The sequence below is a fragment of the Schistocerca nitens genome, chromosome 7, assembly GCF_023898315.1.
Source record: "Schistocerca nitens isolate TAMUIC-IGC-003100 chromosome 7, iqSchNite1.1, whole genome shotgun sequence".
Lineage (NCBI taxonomy): Eukaryota > Metazoa > Arthropoda > Insecta > Orthoptera > Acrididae > Schistocerca > Schistocerca nitens.
Genome location: NC_064620.1, coordinates 409465104 through 409486993, shown reverse-complemented (window position 1 = coordinate 409486993; position 21890 = coordinate 409465104). Strand labels below are relative to the sequence as shown.

The window sequence follows — 21890 nt, the reverse complement described above, 5'->3', positions numbered from 1 at the left end:
CTATGTACCAATCAAACCCAAATACTTTTAATTTTCCATAAACCATTTGGCATCAGTATTCCCTTCAGTGTCATGATTTTGCCACTCCTATGTACATTCCTCATCTGATTGGATTCATTATGGATATCACTGCTATGGATGAACAAACCCTTGACCAAAGGACTGATGACCTTGCTGCTTAGTCTTTTACTCTCAATCAATGAACCAACAAAACAACCAACTAAGAGTAGTGAAAGTGCAAATTCTGTGTTGGGTGACTATTTCCACCAGTGCAATTTGGAGGCACTTGTATTGGGGAAGGGACCATTGTCCATATAATTGAAGCTGTTAATTACCCACAAAAGTTAACTGTGTTGTAAAACTCAGACCAGACCAGTCTAGTGGTGACCATATGTACATACAAACAACCATTTAATGATCGTGCCCATATACAGAGCTGTACAGTGCTAGCAATGAAATGGATATGTACATGACTGCTTTCAAGCTTGGTACTACCTTTCATGGATTTAGTATATTAGTAATAGAAATGGAATAAGATATGTAAGCTGGATGTGTGTGACTGGTCTTACATGTGGGTCATATACACAGGTATGTCTCCTATTGTGCAAACGAGTTGGGAGCAAGAGTGACAAAGGTTGCTGTGCAATATTACATATGGTAGTCATGTAGTGAAATGCCATTGTGATATGAAAGACTTTATAGAACATATTCTCATTTAAATGCATTGCTGCGCTGTAATATGACATAGGGTTATGATGTAGTGAAACGTGATATGGAAGATTTTACAGAAAATTTTCTCATTTAAGTGCATTTCTGGAGATAATGGCAGTCCTCACAAAGAATTTAGTTCAGCTGATCCAGTCTGCAGTGTTACTGTCTGAAAGAGGGTGGATCTCCTTGACTGATTTTCAGGATGCTTTGATTATTAGTAACTTGGTAGATTACTGCATAGTGGATAAGTTTGTAGATAAGTGTGGAATGGCATATCTGTTTGAGAAATCCGAGACCTCAGATGTGACCTTCTACCAAGGAACCCATATGGATTACTGGATGGCTTTTTCGCCGGAATTGGCTGCTCTTTCCTCCACTGTGAGGTTAGTGTCATCAGAAAGGACTGTAGGGGAGGAAGATGTGGATAGAATGTGACTGAGAAATTCATAGGACTTTATCAAAGAGTGACTACCTCACACCTGTACCATCTGGATCTTGAAACTTCCTGGCAGATTAAAACTGTGTGCCGGACCGAGACTCGAACTCGGGACCTTTGCCTTTCACGGGCAAGTGCTCTACCATCTGAGCTACCCAAGCACGACTCAAGCCCCATCCTCACAGCCTTACTTCTGCCAGTACCTTGTCTCCTACCTTCCAAACATTCTGGAAACATTTGGATCTTATCTCCCAACATCAGCTTCTTTGAAGTGGATGGGTTGGAACTGTTCCCTTACGTGCAAGTACCATTTCTGCCACCAATATTGTAATGGTTTTCTTCTGTTCACTTTGATATCCACATTATTCATGTGTCTGGTAATTCTCTACTTTTATATTTGTAGGAAATGAAAGAAGAATGACATTTTATTTGCATATTTTGAGGACCACATTGCATACTTTACATTTGATATATTAATTCTTATCTTTTTCAAGAACTCTCTCTGATGTTCTATGTACTGTTGCAGTTCAGACTAGTTGGTGAGGGCTGTATAGTGTGCTTCTTTCAGGCTGTTCTTTAGATATGCAGCATATGTAGAACCTGCTGCTTCATTAGAGAGGTTTCCTTTGCTTTGGGGACCAGTAAGAAATCACATCAACCAAAGCTATTAAACAACATTTGAATTTGTAAGTTTATTTTTTTCAGTAACAGCTATTGCCAACCATCCAAAATGAATAGTAAGACAGTCTCAATTGTTCAAAAGAAGTTACATATAATTCAGTACACCTTCATAGTTGTGTGAGCAGTGTGGCAGAATGCAATGTGAAGCATCCAGGTATGATTTACAGTTGGATCAGAGATTTCCTCTCCTTGGGAACTAAGTGTTGTTTTGTTTCCATCATCAGTTCATCCTCATTGACATGCAAGTAGCCAAAGTGGCGTCAATTAAAAAGACTTGCTCCAGGCAACTGGTCTACCCTAAAGCAGGCTCTAGCCACACAACATTTTCTTTCACTAGTAATTCAAACTTTGGTTCCGGCTGAATGGACTAATAACATTTTGGATATGTGTTGCAATAGTCAGTGTTCCCTCAATAGAGCCAAGTACGTACTGTATTCTATTCTGCAACATGATACCCAGAACCAGATCTGTGCCTGTTACATTTTCATAGTAGCTGTATGTATAGATACCACTTCACTGAGAAATGACCATCACTAATATGAATACAGAATCTTCTCTCATTATTAAACACAACCTTCAACCACTCATGTCTGTTTCCAGTTATATCTTTCGTGTTACCATTTGATGTAGGCTGCATTGTAATAAAATATGATTGAAGGCCTAGTGAGTGGCAGCCTTGTGCATAGTTCAGCTTCCAGCAAACCATTCCCACATCTGCACATTCATCTAAATACATACTCTGCAGACAACTGTACAGTGTATGGTAGAGGGTATTTCATATCAGTATTGTCAATTACCCGTCCTATTCCATTCACATACTAAACAAGAGAAAACTGACTGTTGTATGCCTCTGAATGTACCCTAATGTCTCCTACCTTATTCTTATGATCCCCACATAAGAAATATAACAGTGGTATCATCAGCATAGTGGTAACTCAGTCTTCTCTGAATAAAGACTCTCTAAATGTACTGAACAGGATTTTGCAAGAACTATGTTGTGTTATCCCCCCCCCCCCCTCCCCCCCTCCCAGAGATTCCCATTTAGATTCTCTGAGCATATCTGTCATACTTTTGATCTGTTATGATCATAGCAAGACATCTCTCAATCCTTTCAAGGTCCTTTATCATGTGTACTTGATAAGGACTCTAAACACTGGAATAATATTCTAGAATAACATTCTAGAATAATATTCTAGAATGGCAGATCAGTCATCAGCTGCACAAGAAAACTTTTATTTGGTTCACTTAACTGGGTTTGACAGTTAAAACTGTCATCTTCAGAAGTCAAATAGGCTCAAATAATTAATAAGCCAATGTCAAAAATAAGAATTGGATGGTAGTGTCCTACAAAGGATTGGTAAAAAATACATATACAAACCAAGTATGTTAAAAACAAATGTAAAAGATTGAACAGCAGAAGTAAAACAGGTTTGGTAAAACAGATGTAAAGTAGTTAAGCTTATGAGCCACAACACACCTTTGCAACAGAGTCAGTCAAGCAGAATCACATCTTTAAAAATATATGATATGTGCGATGAGTGGCAAATAAATTTCACATCATACATAGTACCTGTGAGAAAAGTTAATCACCAAACTGATGACATGAAGGGTATTGAACACACTTATGTACAATGTGTGCATGCTAGTGTACATACAACCTGTAATATATCCTGTGACAGCTGAAGCACAAGTATGCACTAAAACATATAAAAAACATACAAAATGTTTAGGAAAAGATGGTAAACCATGGACAAAGTGCTATTCAAACAGCATGTGTCAGCTACACATTAAAAATAAGTAGTAGTTTATGGTTATATCACATGCTTCCTAAGCACCTACCAAGGTTTATTAGTTCCCACGCACAAAGTCTTACTTAGCATCTAGATACACTACAGGCACACTCCCACACAGAAAGTCAGCTTGTAAACAAGCACTGGGCCACTCACATGCCTTCAACCCAGTGGTGTCCACTTACCGCTATTGAAGCCAGACTGCAGCTCACTTACTTATGTTTCTTGCCAATGAATGTCCAGCAGTCAGCCTCAACTCCATGATACTGAACAGTTGAACATATTGTGGTGCTCCAGCAGCCCATGGTGCCAATGTAAAATGATAATAAAATTTCAACAGTTTACCTTCCTTTGTTTATCCCTTTACATAGTTGGTTGGTTGGTTGGTTTGGGGAAGGAGACCAGACAGCGAGGTCATCGGTCTCATCGGATTAGGGAAGGAAGTCGGCCGTGCCCTTTGAAAGGAACCATCCCAGCATTTGCCTGGAGCGATTTAGGGAAATCACGGAAAACCTAAATCAGGATGGCCGGACGTGGGATTGAACCGTCGTCCTTCCGAATGCGAGTCCAGTGTCTAACCACTGCGCCACCTCGCTCGGTCCCTTTACATAATAATGAAGTTATTTTTATACGTCTATTTGCTTAATGCTTGGTCAATGGCTACTGTCTTCTAGTAAACATTTTATATGTTTTTGTAAGGTTTAATGCATACTTGTGTTTCAGCTGTTGCAGAATATATTACAGGCTGCATGTATGCTAGCATTCCCACTTTGTCTATAAGCATCTTCAAAGCCCTTTGTGTCAGCAGTTTAGTGGTTGAATTTTCTTGCATATACTATGTATGATATGAAATTTAATAGTTAATTGTTCGCCACTCCTGCACATGTCATATATTTTTAGAGATGTCACTCTGTTTTATTGACTCTGTAACAAAGGTATATTGTGGCTCATGATCTTAAATACTTTACATCTGTTTTAAGAAACCTGCTTTACTTCTGCTGTTCATTCTTTGTATATTTGTTTTTAACATAATTTCTTCGTATGTGTATTTTTTACCAATCCTTTGTAGGACACAACCATCCAATTTTTATTTTTGATATTGGCTTACTGATGATTTGACCCTGATTCAGTTCTGAAGATGACAGTTTAAACTATTGAAACCAGTTAAATGAACTAAATAAATGTTTTGTGGTGCTGCTGATGACTGACTTTTTACCTTTTGTGAAATATTCTGCAGCTGTTGAACTACAGCTGTGAACAAAATCATTCTAGAATTGGTTGCACTAGTGTTTTGTATGCAGTTTCTCTTACAGATGCAGTGCACCTCACCAAAACCCTTCCAGCAAACCTAAGTTTTTCATTTACTTCCATAATACTGGTTTTATGTGATTGTGCCATTTAATATCACTCCTTTGTATTAGTTATAGTACTTACTTAAAGTGATGTGCTCAGGGTGTTATTGTAATTGGACACTAATGGATTCTTTCTCTATATTAAATGCATTATCTTACATTTATCCACATTTAAAGAGCACTGCCATTTCATTACAGAAAGTGAAAAGTTTTTCCAGGATGGGTCATGTAAGTGTTTTGCTAGCAAACTCCTTTCTAGGCTGACTGAATTTTCCCAGCATCCTATCAATGACCCAAAGTATGCCACCAACTGTACCTATTATTGAGCAGATGTTACCTTCACATCACTTCACATCTCCTCAAACTGGCACAGCCAGACATTTCTATGATCTAACTGGAACCAGTTGTGACTGGAGCCATAGGAGCTAAGCTATTTTCTTTAAAGTAAGATGCCAGCCTTTATACCTCTTTCAAATCCTGTCACAATATGATTGTATATTTCTACACCTTTTTTTAGATAGAATCTCACTTCACAATATGAAAATGGAATACACTAAGTGGAATAAAAGTAATGGATGAGGTAAAGAAACCAAGTCACCATGCTTATTGGGCATCAAGCAGTTGATAATGACATTAACAACACTGCAAACATTGCTACGCCTTTGGATGGTACTCTTTTTCCAAGGTAACAAGTGCAGAAAATACACACACACACACACACACACACACACACACACACACACACACACACACACACACACACACACTTGCAGCTACTTGTCCTGTATGAAAGGTACAATTCAGTTGGTCAAGACAGTGATGCATTGCATGTGTATGACACGGTAGTGCAACTTGAAGACCCATTGGGGATGGCAGGGTTATCATGTTTATGCTGAAGAAATGGGGATGGGAAGCTGGAAGGGTGTAAACTCCAGCGCTCTAGCAAGTGGAGCACTGTCACATACTACATGTCTACATGACAAAACACTGCATAGCACAATTAAATGGTGGCCAGCACTTTTGTTTGCCAATATTTCTTGAAAATTGTCACTGTGATGGGATCTATTCACAGTATAATGTACATCCATGATTTGTAACTGGGCCCTCTAATTACGATTCAATATTTCTTTCGTACAATTCTAATGCAGTGTGCCAGTATTGAAACTATGTGGCCTATGACAACTCATTTTGGCAGTTTTTTAAATCAAATCCCTTAAGGAGAAATTTTTCTGTTAGTTTCTTTCCTAGACTTAAGCCCAGTTCTATGAGGTAAAAGCTGTGAAGTTTTTCAATTTTTTTTTTTTTTTTTTTTTTTTTTTTTTTTTTTTTTTTTGCAGAATTGGTACTGTAACTTGTTGTACTATTCATAGTATACTGGTATGAAAAACTTAAGAACAGAAGTAAAATTCACATGATGTGTCCCTAGCAAATAATGCATCTTGATGAAACTTGGACCACACTTTGAAAAAAGTGTTACAGTACACTATAGTATTATGCAGATAGTGTATTATAGTAAAGTACAGTATAGCAAGGTATATATATTATAGTACAGAGGGTAACTGAAAGAAATATGCAATTAGATTAAGAGAAATGACACTTTTATTCCAAGACAGTAATTGCAGTGAAGTTACCGTGATTAATTATGGTCCCCTCAATGTCACATAAGTGGGACATGGTCCTTAATCTAGTGTGCAATCACCATGGGCAATAATACATGCCTTGCAGTGGGCTTCTACGATGGACACTAGATTGGTAAGACGTTCTTGTTGTTGGGTGTTCCATCCATCTGCCAGCATGGGTGACAACTGCTGGTTATTCATTGGTGCATGTGGACATGCTGTAATAAAATAAAAATAATCTTAATGATGGTCCCTTAGAAATTGCAAAAGGCAGATCCTTAATCAAGTGTACTATCATCACGGACAGTAATGAATGCTATGTAATGGGCTTACATGCTGGCCCCAAGGTTGATAAGAGTTTTTGTGGTAGGGTCTTCCATTCTTCCACAAGCATGGTTGACAACTGCTGGATAGTGAAACTTCCTAGCAGATTGAAACTGTGTGCTGAACTGAGACTTGAACTTCAGGCCTTTGCCTTTCACATGCAAGTGCTCTACTGACTGAGCTTTACTTCTGTCAGTACCTCACCTCCTACCTTCCAAACTTCACAAAACCCTCCTGTGAAACTTGCAGGACTAGGACTCCTGGAAGGAGAGATATTGTGGAGGCATGGCTTGACAACAGCCTGGGGGAGACTTCCCTAAACACATACTTAATGTGTGCACTTTGCTGGTTTTTCTGTGAGGCCAATACTTTTCTACCAGTCCACGCTGTTAATTTCTGTGCTACCATAATATTTACACCATCTTGCTTGCATATTCAATCACCTCCACCTCATAGTCAATAAATGTAATGGCATTGACAGCAAGCCATCGGAAGAAGGATATTGTCCAAAATACTAGCAATTTTTCCATCTAATTTTTGTACCCATTGACCACTCAGTGTGGTTACTATAAATATTGTCCGCTAAATCATTAATATACAACATGAACAGAAGCACCCTCACACACTTCCTATAGGAACACTTGAAGTCACTTCTAGACCTGTGAGTGATCATCTGTCCAGTATAACATGCAATGTTTCCCCTAACAAGGATCCCTCCATCCAATTACAGATTTCATATGAAAAAGTATATAATACATTGCAATGTAGCTGGTACAGCTTGTATTTTTCAGTATAAAATAGAAATTGACAATTTAATTTTTTTAGAGTCCTTTTTAGAAGTCTTGTTTTAAAATTTGTTGAGGCACAACAGTGTTCAAGTGTAATTTTGTGGCAGTAAAATGCGTGAAATTGAGTGAGAGCTCAAGATAATAGTCTTTTTTAAAATTTATGTGTACTAGGGTTTTTTGTGCTAAATGTGTATGTATATGTTGATTTCTGATTTTGTAGGTTGTCCTAACTTCTAACCACCCTTCCCCTCACTGCTTGAAAATATATATTGAGGCTGTTTAAGATATTTTGTTTTCATTGCTGTGTTCAATCCCTATGATGCTGATTTGAATTTTGTTGTTGCAGATCCATCTGAGGTCACCCTGGTGAAGCGTGAATGTAAAAATGGCTGGTATTCTTTGAATTCCTATGTGTTTGCAGTGACAACTGCAAGACTGCCATTCATGGTATTAACAGTTCCTTACTACCCTTTTGACTAGAAATGTTAAATATCTGACACAGTTGTCTCATACGTACATTTTTTACAGCATGGAGTGGCTGTTGTCTATGTCTTCTTCTCATATTTCCTTGCTGGACAACCCTTGGAACTGGACAGATTCCTGTGGTACACACTTCTGTTCTTAATTGTATCAGTTGTTTCAGAGAGTTATGGATTATTTTTTGGCAGTATATTTCGTCCTCAGGTAAGATATTAATTTTATGTTACTGGGAAATCAGGTACAACATATTTCATCAGTCATATAACAAGAAACTAAATGAAATGACAAATAAAACATATTTGAACATTCATCAGATAAATGATGAACAAATAATGAAACCATAGTCTAAAACTAAATGACATACTGTCACAGCATCTGTGTAACTGATAACCCTGCCATTCTTAACACTGATTTCAGCAATTCTGCACATGTTGAGAGACAAGCTTAACAACTGGCTGAAGGGAATGGGACAATTAGATAAAATGGTGACAGGGAAGACAATTTTCAGAAAGAGGAAAGGGGAAATGCAAAGATAAAGAGGCAGAAATATCAGTCTCTCTTTTTTTTCCCAGATGGCACCGTTGTGTAAACCGTGAACATTTCGCTGGATGTGTCATTATCTGTATTTATCAAATTCATTTAGCATTTAGACTCAGATATGACTACATTAACATAGGTCACTGAAATGCATAATCCACCAAAAGTACATTGAATAATGTTTGGTCAGGTGTGATGATCTTATTGAGTTTATATTTATCATCAACTATGAGGTTATTTTAGGAATATAGAACAGAGATTCAAAGGTTGGCACCATATCTTGTGTTTATGTGTTAAGACAGTGTTTTAGTATGTAATAGAGTTTAGGATCTTCTTAAGTATTCATTAAATTGATTCTTCTTGGCTATAGAGCTTATTTGTGTCATTTTGCTTTTTGCTTGCAGCCACACACTGCTAACAGTTTTCTCAATAATTTGTGGGCCCAGAGAAAGAAAATAAATAGTTAAAAGTTTAAAACTTGTAGCCAAATAATCATACCCAGATATAAGATATCTCCAGTTCATTATCAACAGAAAGTAATTATGAACAACAACACAAATGAAGAAAAATTATGGTTCACCATTCACACATTCCAGAGAGTACATATTGTGTCTCATCTGTTGGATACCTATTCCCACACACCCCTACCTGTAAAGAGTAGAGCACTGGGAATGTAGGGGTACTAGAATTTGACAACTCTGCTAGCTCTTGGGCTAACCATCTTTGGCTGCAATGTTTTGGTGAGAGGAGTGGTCACCTGTGAGGCCAGTGTGTTTTGCCCTGGACTGATTTCATGTCTGCTACCTGTGTGTTGCAGGAGTGTCATCCCCATGCCCCCCTCCCAATGTTGCTCTCCACTTTGTCTGAAGATGGAGACAGCATTACCCATGTTGGTTTCAATCTTTCCACTAATACTTTGCTGGCCCTCCTGTTTTGCAGAATCTCAAGTGTATGTTTACTTCACAGGAAAACCTAGTAGTGTCCCGTATACGGTAGCTGAGGAAGTATCTGTGTGGAATCAGTGCTCAGCATGATGTACAAAACATCTGTTAGTGCCTTGTGCAGGAGAAAAGGATATGAGCCATGATGTGCAGCTGTTGATTGTTGAATATTTGCCATGTGTTCCTCAGTCCTCTGTGCCAATAAGGTAACTCCATTTGGTCTGGCAGTGGTGCAGAGGTAAGAAACTCCATTGGGGTCCTTAACAGCTCTCTGTATATTATTTCAGTCCTTGAGGTGCCAATATTGGCCTTGTAAGCTGTCTGTAACCCAAACAATACCAGAGGGAACACTTCAATCCAACTTTCTAGATGCATATGAGGTCTACTTTCAGCATGCAATGCCACCTCTCCACCGTACCTTTGCTGGCTGGGTGGCAGCTGGTGGTATGATAGTGCTTGAATCTGCACAGTTTAGCCAGGCTGTTGAACAGCAGAGATTCAAACTGCCGGCCCTGGTCTGTTGTAATGTGCAGGGGACAGTCGAAGTGCATAAACCACTATGTGACGAATGTCTTTGCATCTGTCCTGGCTGATATGTCCAGTAGGGCATGACTTCAGCCCATCTTGGGCATCTGTCCACTGATGTGAGCAAGGATCTGTAGCAGTCATAAGATGGTAGGGGGCCCATAGTGCCAAGGTGGATATGTTCAAGTATCACTGACATACCTGAAAAATGCCCAACCTCAGCATGGACATAATGTCCCACATTATGCCACTGACAGTGTTGCCAGCATTTTTCTTAACTGATGGCCACATGAAACATTCCATTATTATCTAAACAGTGGTGTTTGCCTCTTGGTGGACCAGGTTGTGCAACTGTCAAACACTGTCCTGTGAAATTGTGTGGTACAGGACCATAGCACCTGTCGACACATCACACCATGATTTGACACTGCAACATGGTACCTTGACCTGCTGGAATCATGTAAATCGTCACTGTGTGGACTTCTACATGAGGGTAAAAGTGCTTCACACTATCATAAATTGTCAACAATTCCCTATTGTGGGCACTTCAGTTCAGTTGCCATGGCAGTAGCTTCTTTAGAAAGAAACTAATGGCTACCAACAAGTGTCCACTTTCTGGTGTAGCGTGGCCCCAGTTGCAGTCTGCCATCAACCACCATACCTAAAGGTGCAGCTGGTACCAAGTAGGTGAGTGATACTATTTGCTTAAGACTCTTTTGCAAAGTGCAAAAGGCCTCATCCATCACTAAAGTTCATGTCAGCAATTGCTTCCCTTTAGTGCAGTTGATGGAAAGAGTTGCCTGAATATCTGCTGTTGCTGCTAAATGGCAGCGATATAAATTCACCATGCCTAGTAGCCATCATAGTTGGTGATAATTCCTCAGACACTTTTCTGGCAATAGGATGATTGCATCATATGAAACTCTACATGTGAGAAATGTCACTTCACTTTTACCCACCAAGTATCTGTCTTCAATCAGTACCACACTACAGTCTTGTACTCTTTGCGGTGCCTCAGCCACCTGTCTGACGTGTGATGGTGCATCAGCAGAGTTTACAAACATGTTTTTGAGATATGGAAAGCAAAGCAGCATCCCTGCAGCACTTCATCAATGAACCTTTTCCAGGTCTGAGCAACATTTTTAAGTCTGAAATGCATCTGCAAGAACTTTAATAGGCTGAAAATAATGACACTGCTGTCTTGGGAACACACATAGATGCTACAATAATTTTCTTACAGGCCTTGTGGCAATCCAGGACCAAAAACAGTTGTGCTTTCCAAAGCATATGTGAAGTCTTGAATGTGTGGAGTCGGATGTTTGTGTCAGGAATGGTCCTGGCATTTAATCCTCAGTAATCCCAAGAAGGGTGCCACGTACCATCTTTCTTCTTTACCAAATATAGTGGAGATGCCCAGGCACCCTCTGAATGCCGCATAATACCAGAACACAACATCTCTTCAAAAATAGTTTTAAATTCCAGTATTTTATCTAGCACAATTCTACAGCCATGCCACACAACTGGCAGTCCTGGTATTATATGTATATAGTGCAATGTATTGTGATATATACCATGTTGCAGGGTCAATACCTGTAGAACAATCTGTTGATGTATGTTGCTGATCTGATGTATCCTACAATTGCACAGTTGTTTAAAATCTGATGCATTTTGCTGCTGCTGGATCCACTTAGAAGTCAGGCCTCAGCCAAATCCACCGACAATGCCAAATTTGCAGGGAAATCTGCTTCCAAAATAGGTGGGGAAAGTCTGCCACTACAAACATCCACTTGAAAGCAGCAGCAAAACCAAAGTCAGTTATTAGTTTCTTGCAGCCCAGCATCCTGATACTAGAATTATTGAAGGTTGACAGCTGCAGTGGCTCTGGTCTTTCATGTCTAATGCATACAAGGTCAGCAGAGTGCTGACTTCTGAATCAGTGTCCACCAGAAATACTAACCCAGATCATCTTTCAGCAATGAACAACTACAGAGATATTCATATGCATTTCTGTTGAACTGCCAACTGACTTACAAAGACAGGTAGTTCTGTAGTCTTCACAGGTATGTTAAAATTGCACTGTATTCTGGAAACTACTGTTAGCCAGTGTTTTCATACACCTTTTGCACCACTTGGAGACATCACAGTCCATGGCACTTATTGTGCACTACTCTTGCCATTTGGATGATCACACAGACTTGTACACTTTCTGGCCTGTAGCCCAAACCATATATGACATTAACAGATGGTCAATGCAGTATCTTGAGCTTGGGTATGGTTCTGAGCTGGTCAATTACTAGAACACCACGTCCGTGGCAGTCAGTCTGGATTCATCTCAAGCTTCAATGTCTGCAATTGGTGAGACATTTTTCTAATGGGGTTTGCAAATCTCAATGAGATCCAGCAGTACTCAGTGTTTGCTGAAATAATATCACTATGTAACAATTTGTACATTATTCTGACGGCTAACTATTATGGGCAGCTGTGGCATCAGTATCCATTGATTCAGTAGCTGCTGCAAATGCCTTGTCTAATATGCTGTGTGCATGATCAGCTACCCACAAAAATTTCACCACTTCTTCCATAACTATGAAAAAATAATGCACAAAAGATTTACTTTCTGTTCATGAGCTGTTTTTGTCTGGCAGTCACTGATTATGCAGCCAAATTACCATAATCACATATAAGATATCTCTATACTATTATCAACAGAAAGTACCTAGAAACAACAACACAAACAAAGAACAATTATGTAACAATATTATGAAAAGGAAAGTTGCTACTCACCATATAGCAGAGATACTGAGCTGCAGATCGGCACAACAAAAAGACTGTCACAGATAAGCTTTTGGCCAACAAGGTGTTTGTCAAAAGTAGACCATAGCCTGTGAGCAATCATTGAAATGAAGGATGATGTGTTGGACAGCATGCTGAGCAACAGGGTGGCCCACTTGTTTCTTAGCCACAGTTTGTGGGTGGCCATCCATGTGGACAGACAGCTTGTTGGTTGTCATGCCCATACAGAATGCAGCACAGTGGTTGCAGCTTAGCTTGTAGATAACATGACTGGTTTCACAGGTAGCTCTGCCTTTGATGGGATAGGTGATATTAGTGACCAGACTGGAGTAGGTGGTGGTAGGAGGATGTATGGGACAGGTCTTGCACATAGGTATTTTAGAGGGATATGAGCCCTGAGGTAAGGGGTTGGGAGCAGGAGTTTGTGTAGGAATGGATGAGTATATTGTGTAGGTTCAGTGGACAGTCGAATACCAGTGTGGGAGGGGTGGGAAAGATAGTGAGCAGGACATTTCTCATTTCAGGGCAAGATTAGAGATAGTCAAAACCCTGGCGGAGAATGTAATTCAGTTGCACCAGTCCTGGGTGGTACTGTATTATGAGGGGAATGTTCCACTGTGGCCAGACAGTGAGACTTCGGGAGATGCTAGGAGTCTGGAAAGAATAGTTTGGCATAAGATCGTGCCATGCAGGTGCCCACAGCCATACCTCAAATTTGTTCATGTGTAATGCCTTCAAACAATTATGGTTAACTGTTCATATATTTGAAAGAATATCTATTGCAGTTCATTTGGGGAGACACCTATTCCCATGAACTTAAGTACTGTGCAAGTGGTACTGTACATATGTACTTCTGGTTCATCAGCTTGGAATGACAAAATGCTGAAAGAATACAAAGGCAAATGTCGAGTTCCATATTTCAACGGAAACAATTTTGGAAACTGAAAATTTTGAATGCTGGTTGTGGTAATCAAACTAGGTTTACTGGATCTCACTGCAGAAGAATTGTTGTGACTCGCCGATCTTTCAAAGTGCTTCCGTGCAGTTACGTGCATCCTCTACATGCGGCGCTGTCTGCCAGCCAGGCAGCAGCAGTGGCACCTAAGCGGCCAGCCAGCCAGCGGTCGCTAGATTTGGACTCAGTTATGATTTGACTGTTAAAGTGTACACACGTCTTACTCTGTTTACTTGTTCTGTGACTTTCATGTATTGCGTCGTCCTTGAAATATATTTGTTCAACCTGAAGTTATAACAATTGGCGACGAGGTAGTGAATTTTTCTTTTTCATCATTGACCCACAGGTTTCCATGGCTACTTTAAAGCAACTATTGCAAGGTATCATAGAACAGCAAACGCTTCTCACAAATGTGATTCGTGATTTCGTCGTGGCATCCAATGCGGGGCGTCTCTCGTCGTTGCCTCTATCTCCTTTTCCTCCTTCCGACAAGATGGCAGAAGACTGGTCTGATTACAAAAAACGTCTTCAAGAGCACTTCTTGGCATTTTATGTCACGGACGACCAAACATGTAAGTCTCTGTTCCTTTCATGGATTTCACCTCAAATGTATCGGTTGTTGTCACAATTGGCTCCTTTGAAAGATCCTGCGTCTTTGTCCTTTGCTGAAATGTGCTCCCTTCTGTGTGTCTATTTTCAAAAGCATATGCATGTGGTAGCCTCTTGTGTTACCTTTTATCATTGTCAAAAACAACTGAAACAATCCTATCGTGCTTGGGCTGCTGAACTTCACGGCTCAGTAGAAAGTGTCAATTTGTTACTGAAGTTCACAAAGAATCCTACGCTGATTCCATGGTATGGAATGCTATTATCCGGTTGGCGCCCGACAAAGACGTTAGGCAACGTGTCCTTCAGTTGGCAAATCTGACTCTAGATGAAGTCCTACCCATCACCCAGTCTTTTGAAATTTCTCGCGCCGCTGGAGCACAAATAGAGGCATGGGGTGACGTCGGGGAAGTACAATCTCTGTACGCTGTTGATGAAGCGTGCGGCGTGTCCCCGCTGGCCGACATGGCCACAGTACGCTCCCAAGTGCAGCCTCGGCCTAACCATGAACAAACCTCTAAGAAACTGCAGCAAACCCCACGGCAACTTCCTTCATGTCCATGGTGTTTTACGAAACATTCATGAGAGGATTGTCCACAACGTTGGGCTGTGTGTCACAAATGCAAAAAAAAAGAGTCATGTGTCATCCATTTGCAAATCCGACCGCATACCTGATGTTCATGAACATGACGCTGATTCTGCTTCTGTGTTGTCAGTCAATTGTACTTCTTCCCTTTCAGGGAAGTTATTCCTCGCTGTCCAAATACTTGGTCGGGATGTTCGCATGCAGGTGGATACTGGTTCTGCTGCTACTAACATCAATTCTCAGACGTATCTTCAGTTGGGTTCTCCAATCCTGTCACCTGTCACTTGGCAATTATGGATTTCTCTCTTGGGACAATTTGATACTGAGGTATCTTACAAACCTGTCGTTCGCACTGTTCCCATATTTGTGGTCGACCATAGTAATGCGGAGAATCTTTTTGGTTTCGATGCCTTTCGCGTTTTTGGGTTCTCCACAGATGTCTCTGTCAATATCATCTCTGGTGCTATTCCTTATGCTCAATTGGATTCCTTGTCAATGACATTTTCATCCCTTTTTTCTCTTGGGTTAGGCCGTGCAAACAACTTTGAAGCTCATATCACGCTCAAACCCACTGCTCGGCCTAAGTTTTTTCGGGCTCGGCCCATTCCTGTGGCCCTTTGTGATCGGGTCAAACGGGAGCTGGATCGTCTCATTGCTTCTGGGGTCTTGCTTCTTGTCACTTCCAGTGAGTGGTCCTCTCCTGTCATTGTCGTTGCTAAGCCAAATGGTGATATTCGTCTCTGTGGCGATTTCAAAGCCACTGTAAATGCTCAATGCCTCATCGACACTTACCCTAAGCCTAGACCTCAAGAATTGTTCACTAAACTGGCTGGAGGCCAGTATTTTTCTAAACTTGACCTGTCAGAAGCTTATCATCAACTTCCTCTCGATGCTGCTTCTTGGCAGTTCTTGGTCCTTAACACGCCTTTCGGCCTCTATCAATACCAACGATTGCCATTCGGGGTTACCAGCACCCCTGCTCTCTTTAAATGATTCTTGGAACAATTAATTCTCACTGTCCCTGGGTGTATAAATTACATGGACGGCATTGTTGTCATTGGCTCCACCACTGACGAACATCTTCAAAATCTCCGCACACTTTTTCATGTCTTACAGACTGCTGGTCTTAAGCGTAATCTTCAGAAACAAAAATTTTTTCAGGCATCTATCACGTATTTGGGGTTTCAACTCTCTTGGGATGGTATTCGTCCACTTCAGCAAACTGTCGCTGCATTCGATGCCCTTCATTGCCCTACATCTGTTAAGAAACTGCAGGCCTTCTTGGGGAAAATAGCATACTATCACAAGTTTTTACCATCTGCTGCTTCAGTGGCTCAGCCATTGCATCGCCTGTTGCATAAAAACATGCCTTTTCACTGGTCCGCGTCATGCAATGCGGCTTTCCAGAAATTGAAGACTATGCTGAAACAGGCCCCATGCCTGGCTACTGATTGACCTGGCCAACATATTTTTTCTTGCCACGGACATCTCTCAATACGGTGTCGGTGCAGTCCTTGCGCACCATTTTTCTGACGGTTCTGAATAACCCATTGCTTACACCTCGAAAACACTCACGGATGCCCAACAAAAGTATTCTCAAATTGAAAAAAAACCTTTGGCCATTATTTATGCTCCTCATAAGTTTGGTGCTTTTCTCTATGGATCCAAATTTCATCTTGTTATGTATCACAAACCACTTGTTTCCTTGCTTCATCCATCAACGTCACTCCCGACAAGGCTGCACACTGCCTCCAGTGTTGGGCTTTTTACTTGTCTCGTTTCAATTATGAGATTCATTTCCAGCCGACGGCTCTACATGTGAATTCTGATGCAATGTCTCGCCTTCCCATGGGTCCTGATCTGGCATTCGATAGGGACGAACTTTTGTGTTTCCACCTGGATGTTGCCGAGCAGCGGGTTGTGGATGGGTTCCCCATCACCGGAGACCGACTGGCAGCTGCTACGGGTTCTGACCCTAACCTCTCCCGGGTTTTACGCTGTATTCAGAAGGGTTAGCGAGATCATCCATCCGCTAAGACTTCTGATCTGTTGCGGAATTACTACACATTGCGTTACTGCCTCACGGCTAGGGATGGTGTTATCCTCCTTTCCACCAAAAATGCTACGCTGCATGTTGTGGTACCTGCGTATTTGCGTGCTTCAGTCTTGCGCCTCCTTCACCAAGGGCACTGGGGAGTCTCTCACACAAAATCTCTGGTGTGCCGTCATGTGTACTGACCCGGCATCGACTCTGAAATGGCACACATTGTCGCTGCCTGCGGCCCTTGTGCGTCACAGGCCGCCACCCCGAAGTCATCTTTGTCACCGTGGCCTTCGTCTGAGAAGCCTTGGGAGCGTATTCATGCTGACTTCAAGGGACCATTTTTAGGTACTTATTGGCTTCTCGTTATTGACGCCTACTCTAACTTTCCTTTCATTGTCCGTTGCACGTCGCCCACCACTGTGGCAACCACCAATGCTCTAGCTCGCATTTTCTCTTTGGAAGGCCTTCCCTCTTCTCTTGTTACTGATAATGGTCTGCAATTTGCCTCTTCCAATTTTGCGGATTTTCGTGCCCGTCACGGCGTCATGCATGTCGTGGCCCCTCCGTTCCATCCACAGTCAAATGGTAAGGCTGAACAACTGGTCCACACATTTAATGCTCAGATGAGGAAACTCCTGACTTCTTCTGCTGCTGATGATGCACTTCTCCAATTTCTGGCTTCTTACCGTTTCACCCCCATGGGTGGCCACAGCTTGGCTGAGCTTTTACATGGCCGACAGCCCCGCACGCTACTTCATCTTCTGCTGCCTTCCACCTCACGGCCGCGGGTGCCTTGGCTTGGGTGGTTCACCACTGGCGACCTTGTATGGGTACAGGGATATGGCAGGTGGCCAAAATGGAATCCTGGCCACATCTTACGACACCGTGACCAACGCCTGTATAAAATCCAGCCGGACACGAGTGTTGCAGTGGGTCATTCGGACCAGCTTCGGCCTCGTGTGCCAGCAACGCCTGTTCTGGATGCCGCTACACCACCTTCGGCTCTACATGAGGTTCAGGATCCTGGAATCTCTCATTACTCACCACACAGTCCTCTCACCATCATATCGGTGCCAGCACAAGAACTGACGCCACCAGGAGACGTGCCCATGCAGGAACCAGATGACCATCATCTGTCGGAGCAACTCTACTCACCTCCTTCTACTATGGACGTGGACACATCGCCCATGTCTCCTATTATAACAACCGAACTTGCCACAACGGGCAGATTGGTGCACAGGGCCCAAGCAGATTCGAGCCCCACGTCTCCTGTCATCTCGACCTGTTACAATCGGGGACACTTCTGTCCGTATGGGAAGCCCCCTCCTCGAGACTTTACGGCCAGTCAAACAACACCTATGGATGTTAGCAATGTACAGGCCACCTCCATCAAGACTTGTGCAAAAACTTCAAAGGGAAAAAAGTGTTGTGACTCGCCGATCTTTCAAAGTGCCGCCACGCAGTTACGCGTGTCCTCTACATGCGACGCTGTCTGCCAGCCATGCAGCAGCAGCGCCACCTAAGCGGCCAGCCAGCCAGCAGCCGCTAGACTCGGACTCAGTTATGATTTGACTGTTAAAGTGTACACACGTCTTACTTTGTTTACTTGATCTGCGACTTTCATGTATTGCATCGTCCTTGAAATACATTTGTTCAACTTGAAGTTATAACAAGAATACACAGAACAAATGAAGTTTCTAGACAGTGATATGGAAAAGGAATGGATTGAGAAAGACAAACGACTCAAAAATCTCACTAAACATGGTTAAAAATGTTGTTCAAGGAAAGCAAAATGAATTATGTGTAGCCATTTGGAATATGTGAAAGACTGTAATGGAGCATTTCAAATGTGGAAAAACTTGTGCGATACATTTGAAAGAAAAAGCATCAAAAAATCAGTTACTTCTTTGTAGATAGTTACAACAATTGAGGTTCAAACCAGTAGAGAGTATACTGAGTAAGCATTTCTTAAAATCTGACAGGTTGATACTTGAACTTTGGTTGACAGTTGCAACTTCTGAAGAAACTGATGCTGTATGTGGCATCCTTTGTTTTCAGTGCCACAAAAATGTGATAACTTTGTAACTGCAATTGAGACATTAATCATGGAAAATCCAAAGTCAAGTTTTGAGAAAAATTTGCTCGTAGCTCACAAAAGTAAACATGCAAATTTGAGGAAGAAAACAGCTGTAGACTTGGACAAAATTTGTACAGAATTGACTTCAGTTGTGGAAAAACTGAATAGAAAATTACTTTCACAAATGTTGCCAAAAGTCACAAGCAGAATTCGTAACTGTGGTGAACTTGGACACAAAAGAACTGACTGTGATAAAAGAAACAAAAACAAGAAAGGCTTTGCAGATTCTGCCATCCATCTGTGCATAGCATGTATCGAGCCCAGACAAACTACTAGGAAATAATGAATATCATCAGCTCTTTAAAATCTGCTGCTTCTGCACAGCATGGTGGCAACATATTAAAAATGTGTATACAAAATGTATTTGCACCTCTGTGTATAGCAGTAAATAATTTTAGATAAACTATGCAACTTTGGCTTCAGAGGCACTGCTCATGACCTAATAAGGTTGTACATGAGTAACCGAAAACAGTTTTTACTGCTTAAAACAGAAAGTGGTGTTCACAAATCCAAAATCACTAATATAAAATATGGAGTGGCCTAGGGCTTGGTATTGTGTCCTCTTTTGTTTTTGATGTATGTAAATGACATAAAATATTGCACTCGGAGTTCCAAAGTAGTTGCTTATGCAGATGATACATCCATTGTGTGTGGAAAGGAATTGGTCAATGAACTACAGACCTAGTGTAATAATGTGACAAATGAAATTGTTCAGTACTTTAATAAAAGCCTCTTAAATGTAAGTACTGTAAAACATGTCTCATGGATTTCCACAACAGTAGTTTTAATAGTGCAGTTAAATTACACATTGATATGAATTAGCAAAAAAGGTGTTTAGTGTATAATTCCTTGGTTGAACAATTCAAAACAATCTAAGATGAGACACGTGTGGACACTTCAGCATGTAAGCTGCCTAAGAAGCTATTTGCAATTAATATGGTTAGTAAGTTCTGTAAAGACACTGTTGTCCTAAAGACTGCGTATCATGCTATATTTTCCTCTCATTTGAATTACATAACAGAAATTTGGGGTGCAATATCCAAAACAAATCTAAATAAGCTATTGCTACTTCAAGAAAGGTCCATAAGAATCATCTGTGGAGCAAAATATGAGGAATTATGCAATCACTTGTTTCAAAAATCTGATGTTAACCATAATAAACATGTACATTCTAAAATCCATATTGCATGTTAAAAGACTATGGCCCAACATTTGTTCTGATTTGTATTGGCACAATACCAGAAATAATGAAAACTTTTACATCAGCAGCTACAGAACACCACTTTATAAAAAGGTTTCACAGAATGCAGGTTTAAAATTAGCCAATGCACTCCCCAGTACAGTTATGACCTTTCCCACAATGAAGCTTAAATTTCAGTTGAAGACATTTTCTTTTACACATTAGAAGAATATCATACTTACATGTAAATAAGAACTGCTTTGAAAAAATATGTAAATAGTGTTAAGCAAACCATTTTATCTGTAATTAATCATTTTGTTAATCAGTGACATATTCAGAAGAATGAATTATTGTGTTATGTATCAGGAATTGTAACCTGTTTTTATACATATACAATGAATCATTCAAAGTTGAATAAAGCATTATTATTATTATTATTATTATTATTATTCAGTAAATTATTATTTTTTAAAATACAACTGCAGCCAAATAGCCATATACAGTTACTTTGCTTAACATTTTACATTTACATTTTACATTTTTGCATATTCATTTATCAATTTCACTCTTTTAGTGCACAGTTCTGTGTGATATCGTTCACAGGCTTCGTTACACAGTTCACATAAACATGTTGTGGTTGGGTGATGATAAGTTTTGTTTTTGCAGATTAGATGATGAAAGCCGTGAATAGAAAGTCTAGTTATGACATGTCGCTGTTTGAAGTTTGGTGCTGTCCACGAGCGGTTCTTCATTGCTTCGGTGCCATAGAACCGCAGCCATATTTTTTCTCGTTTGTCCTTCATGATCTTCAGTTGCTTTCTGGAAGCCCTAGTGTGTGGCATGATATATCGAAGTCTGATGTCTTCAATTAGGAATGTCTCTCTCGCTAGCAGGTACACTAGTCTAGATCTTGTTGTCTTTGAGAGACCTAGTGCTCTTTTTAGATAGGTTGATTTTACCTTTTCTAGTTTTTCTAGATTTTTTTCTGTCAGGTGGTCCCAAATAATCTCCATCCCAGAAGACAGGATTGGCAAGATTTTTGTGTTGAATAATTTCATGGCTGTTTCTAGACTGAGTAGGCGGATGTTTTTGATGTCTTGTAATGCTATTATTGCTTGGGCTTCACATTCTGTTGTATGTTTTGTGAAGCATTTGGCTGTTGGTTGCAATGTCACTCCTAGGTGTTTAAAGTCTGATAAGATTTTTATTTTTTGTCCTCTGATGCTGATTTCTGCTTTCTTTGGTGTTTTACTTCCTTTTCTGAAAATTACCATTTCTGTCTTTGTTATATTTATGTGTAGTTTGTGTTCACTGCACCATTTGTCTATTTTCTCAATGATTCTCTGCAGTTTCTATATATCTATTGAACCTACGGCTATGTCGTCAGCATATGCATATACATATA

General features: G+C 40.6%; 1 protein-coding gene across 1 annotated transcript in view; it reads left to right on the top strand.

Annotated features, from left to right (window-relative positions):
• The window catches only part of LOC126195214 (ATP-binding cassette subfamily G member 4-like), a 299475-nt gene that overhangs the window by 265111 nt on the left and 12474 nt on the right, over positions 1 to 21890 (top strand). Inside the window, exons 10-11 of the mRNA XM_049933733.1 lie at positions 8048 to 8148; positions 8230 to 8385. Of these exons, the coding sequence (XP_049789690.1) occupies positions 8048 to 8148; positions 8230 to 8385 (257 nt within the window). The remainder of the gene's footprint in view (positions 1 to 8047; positions 8149 to 8229; positions 8386 to 21890) is intronic.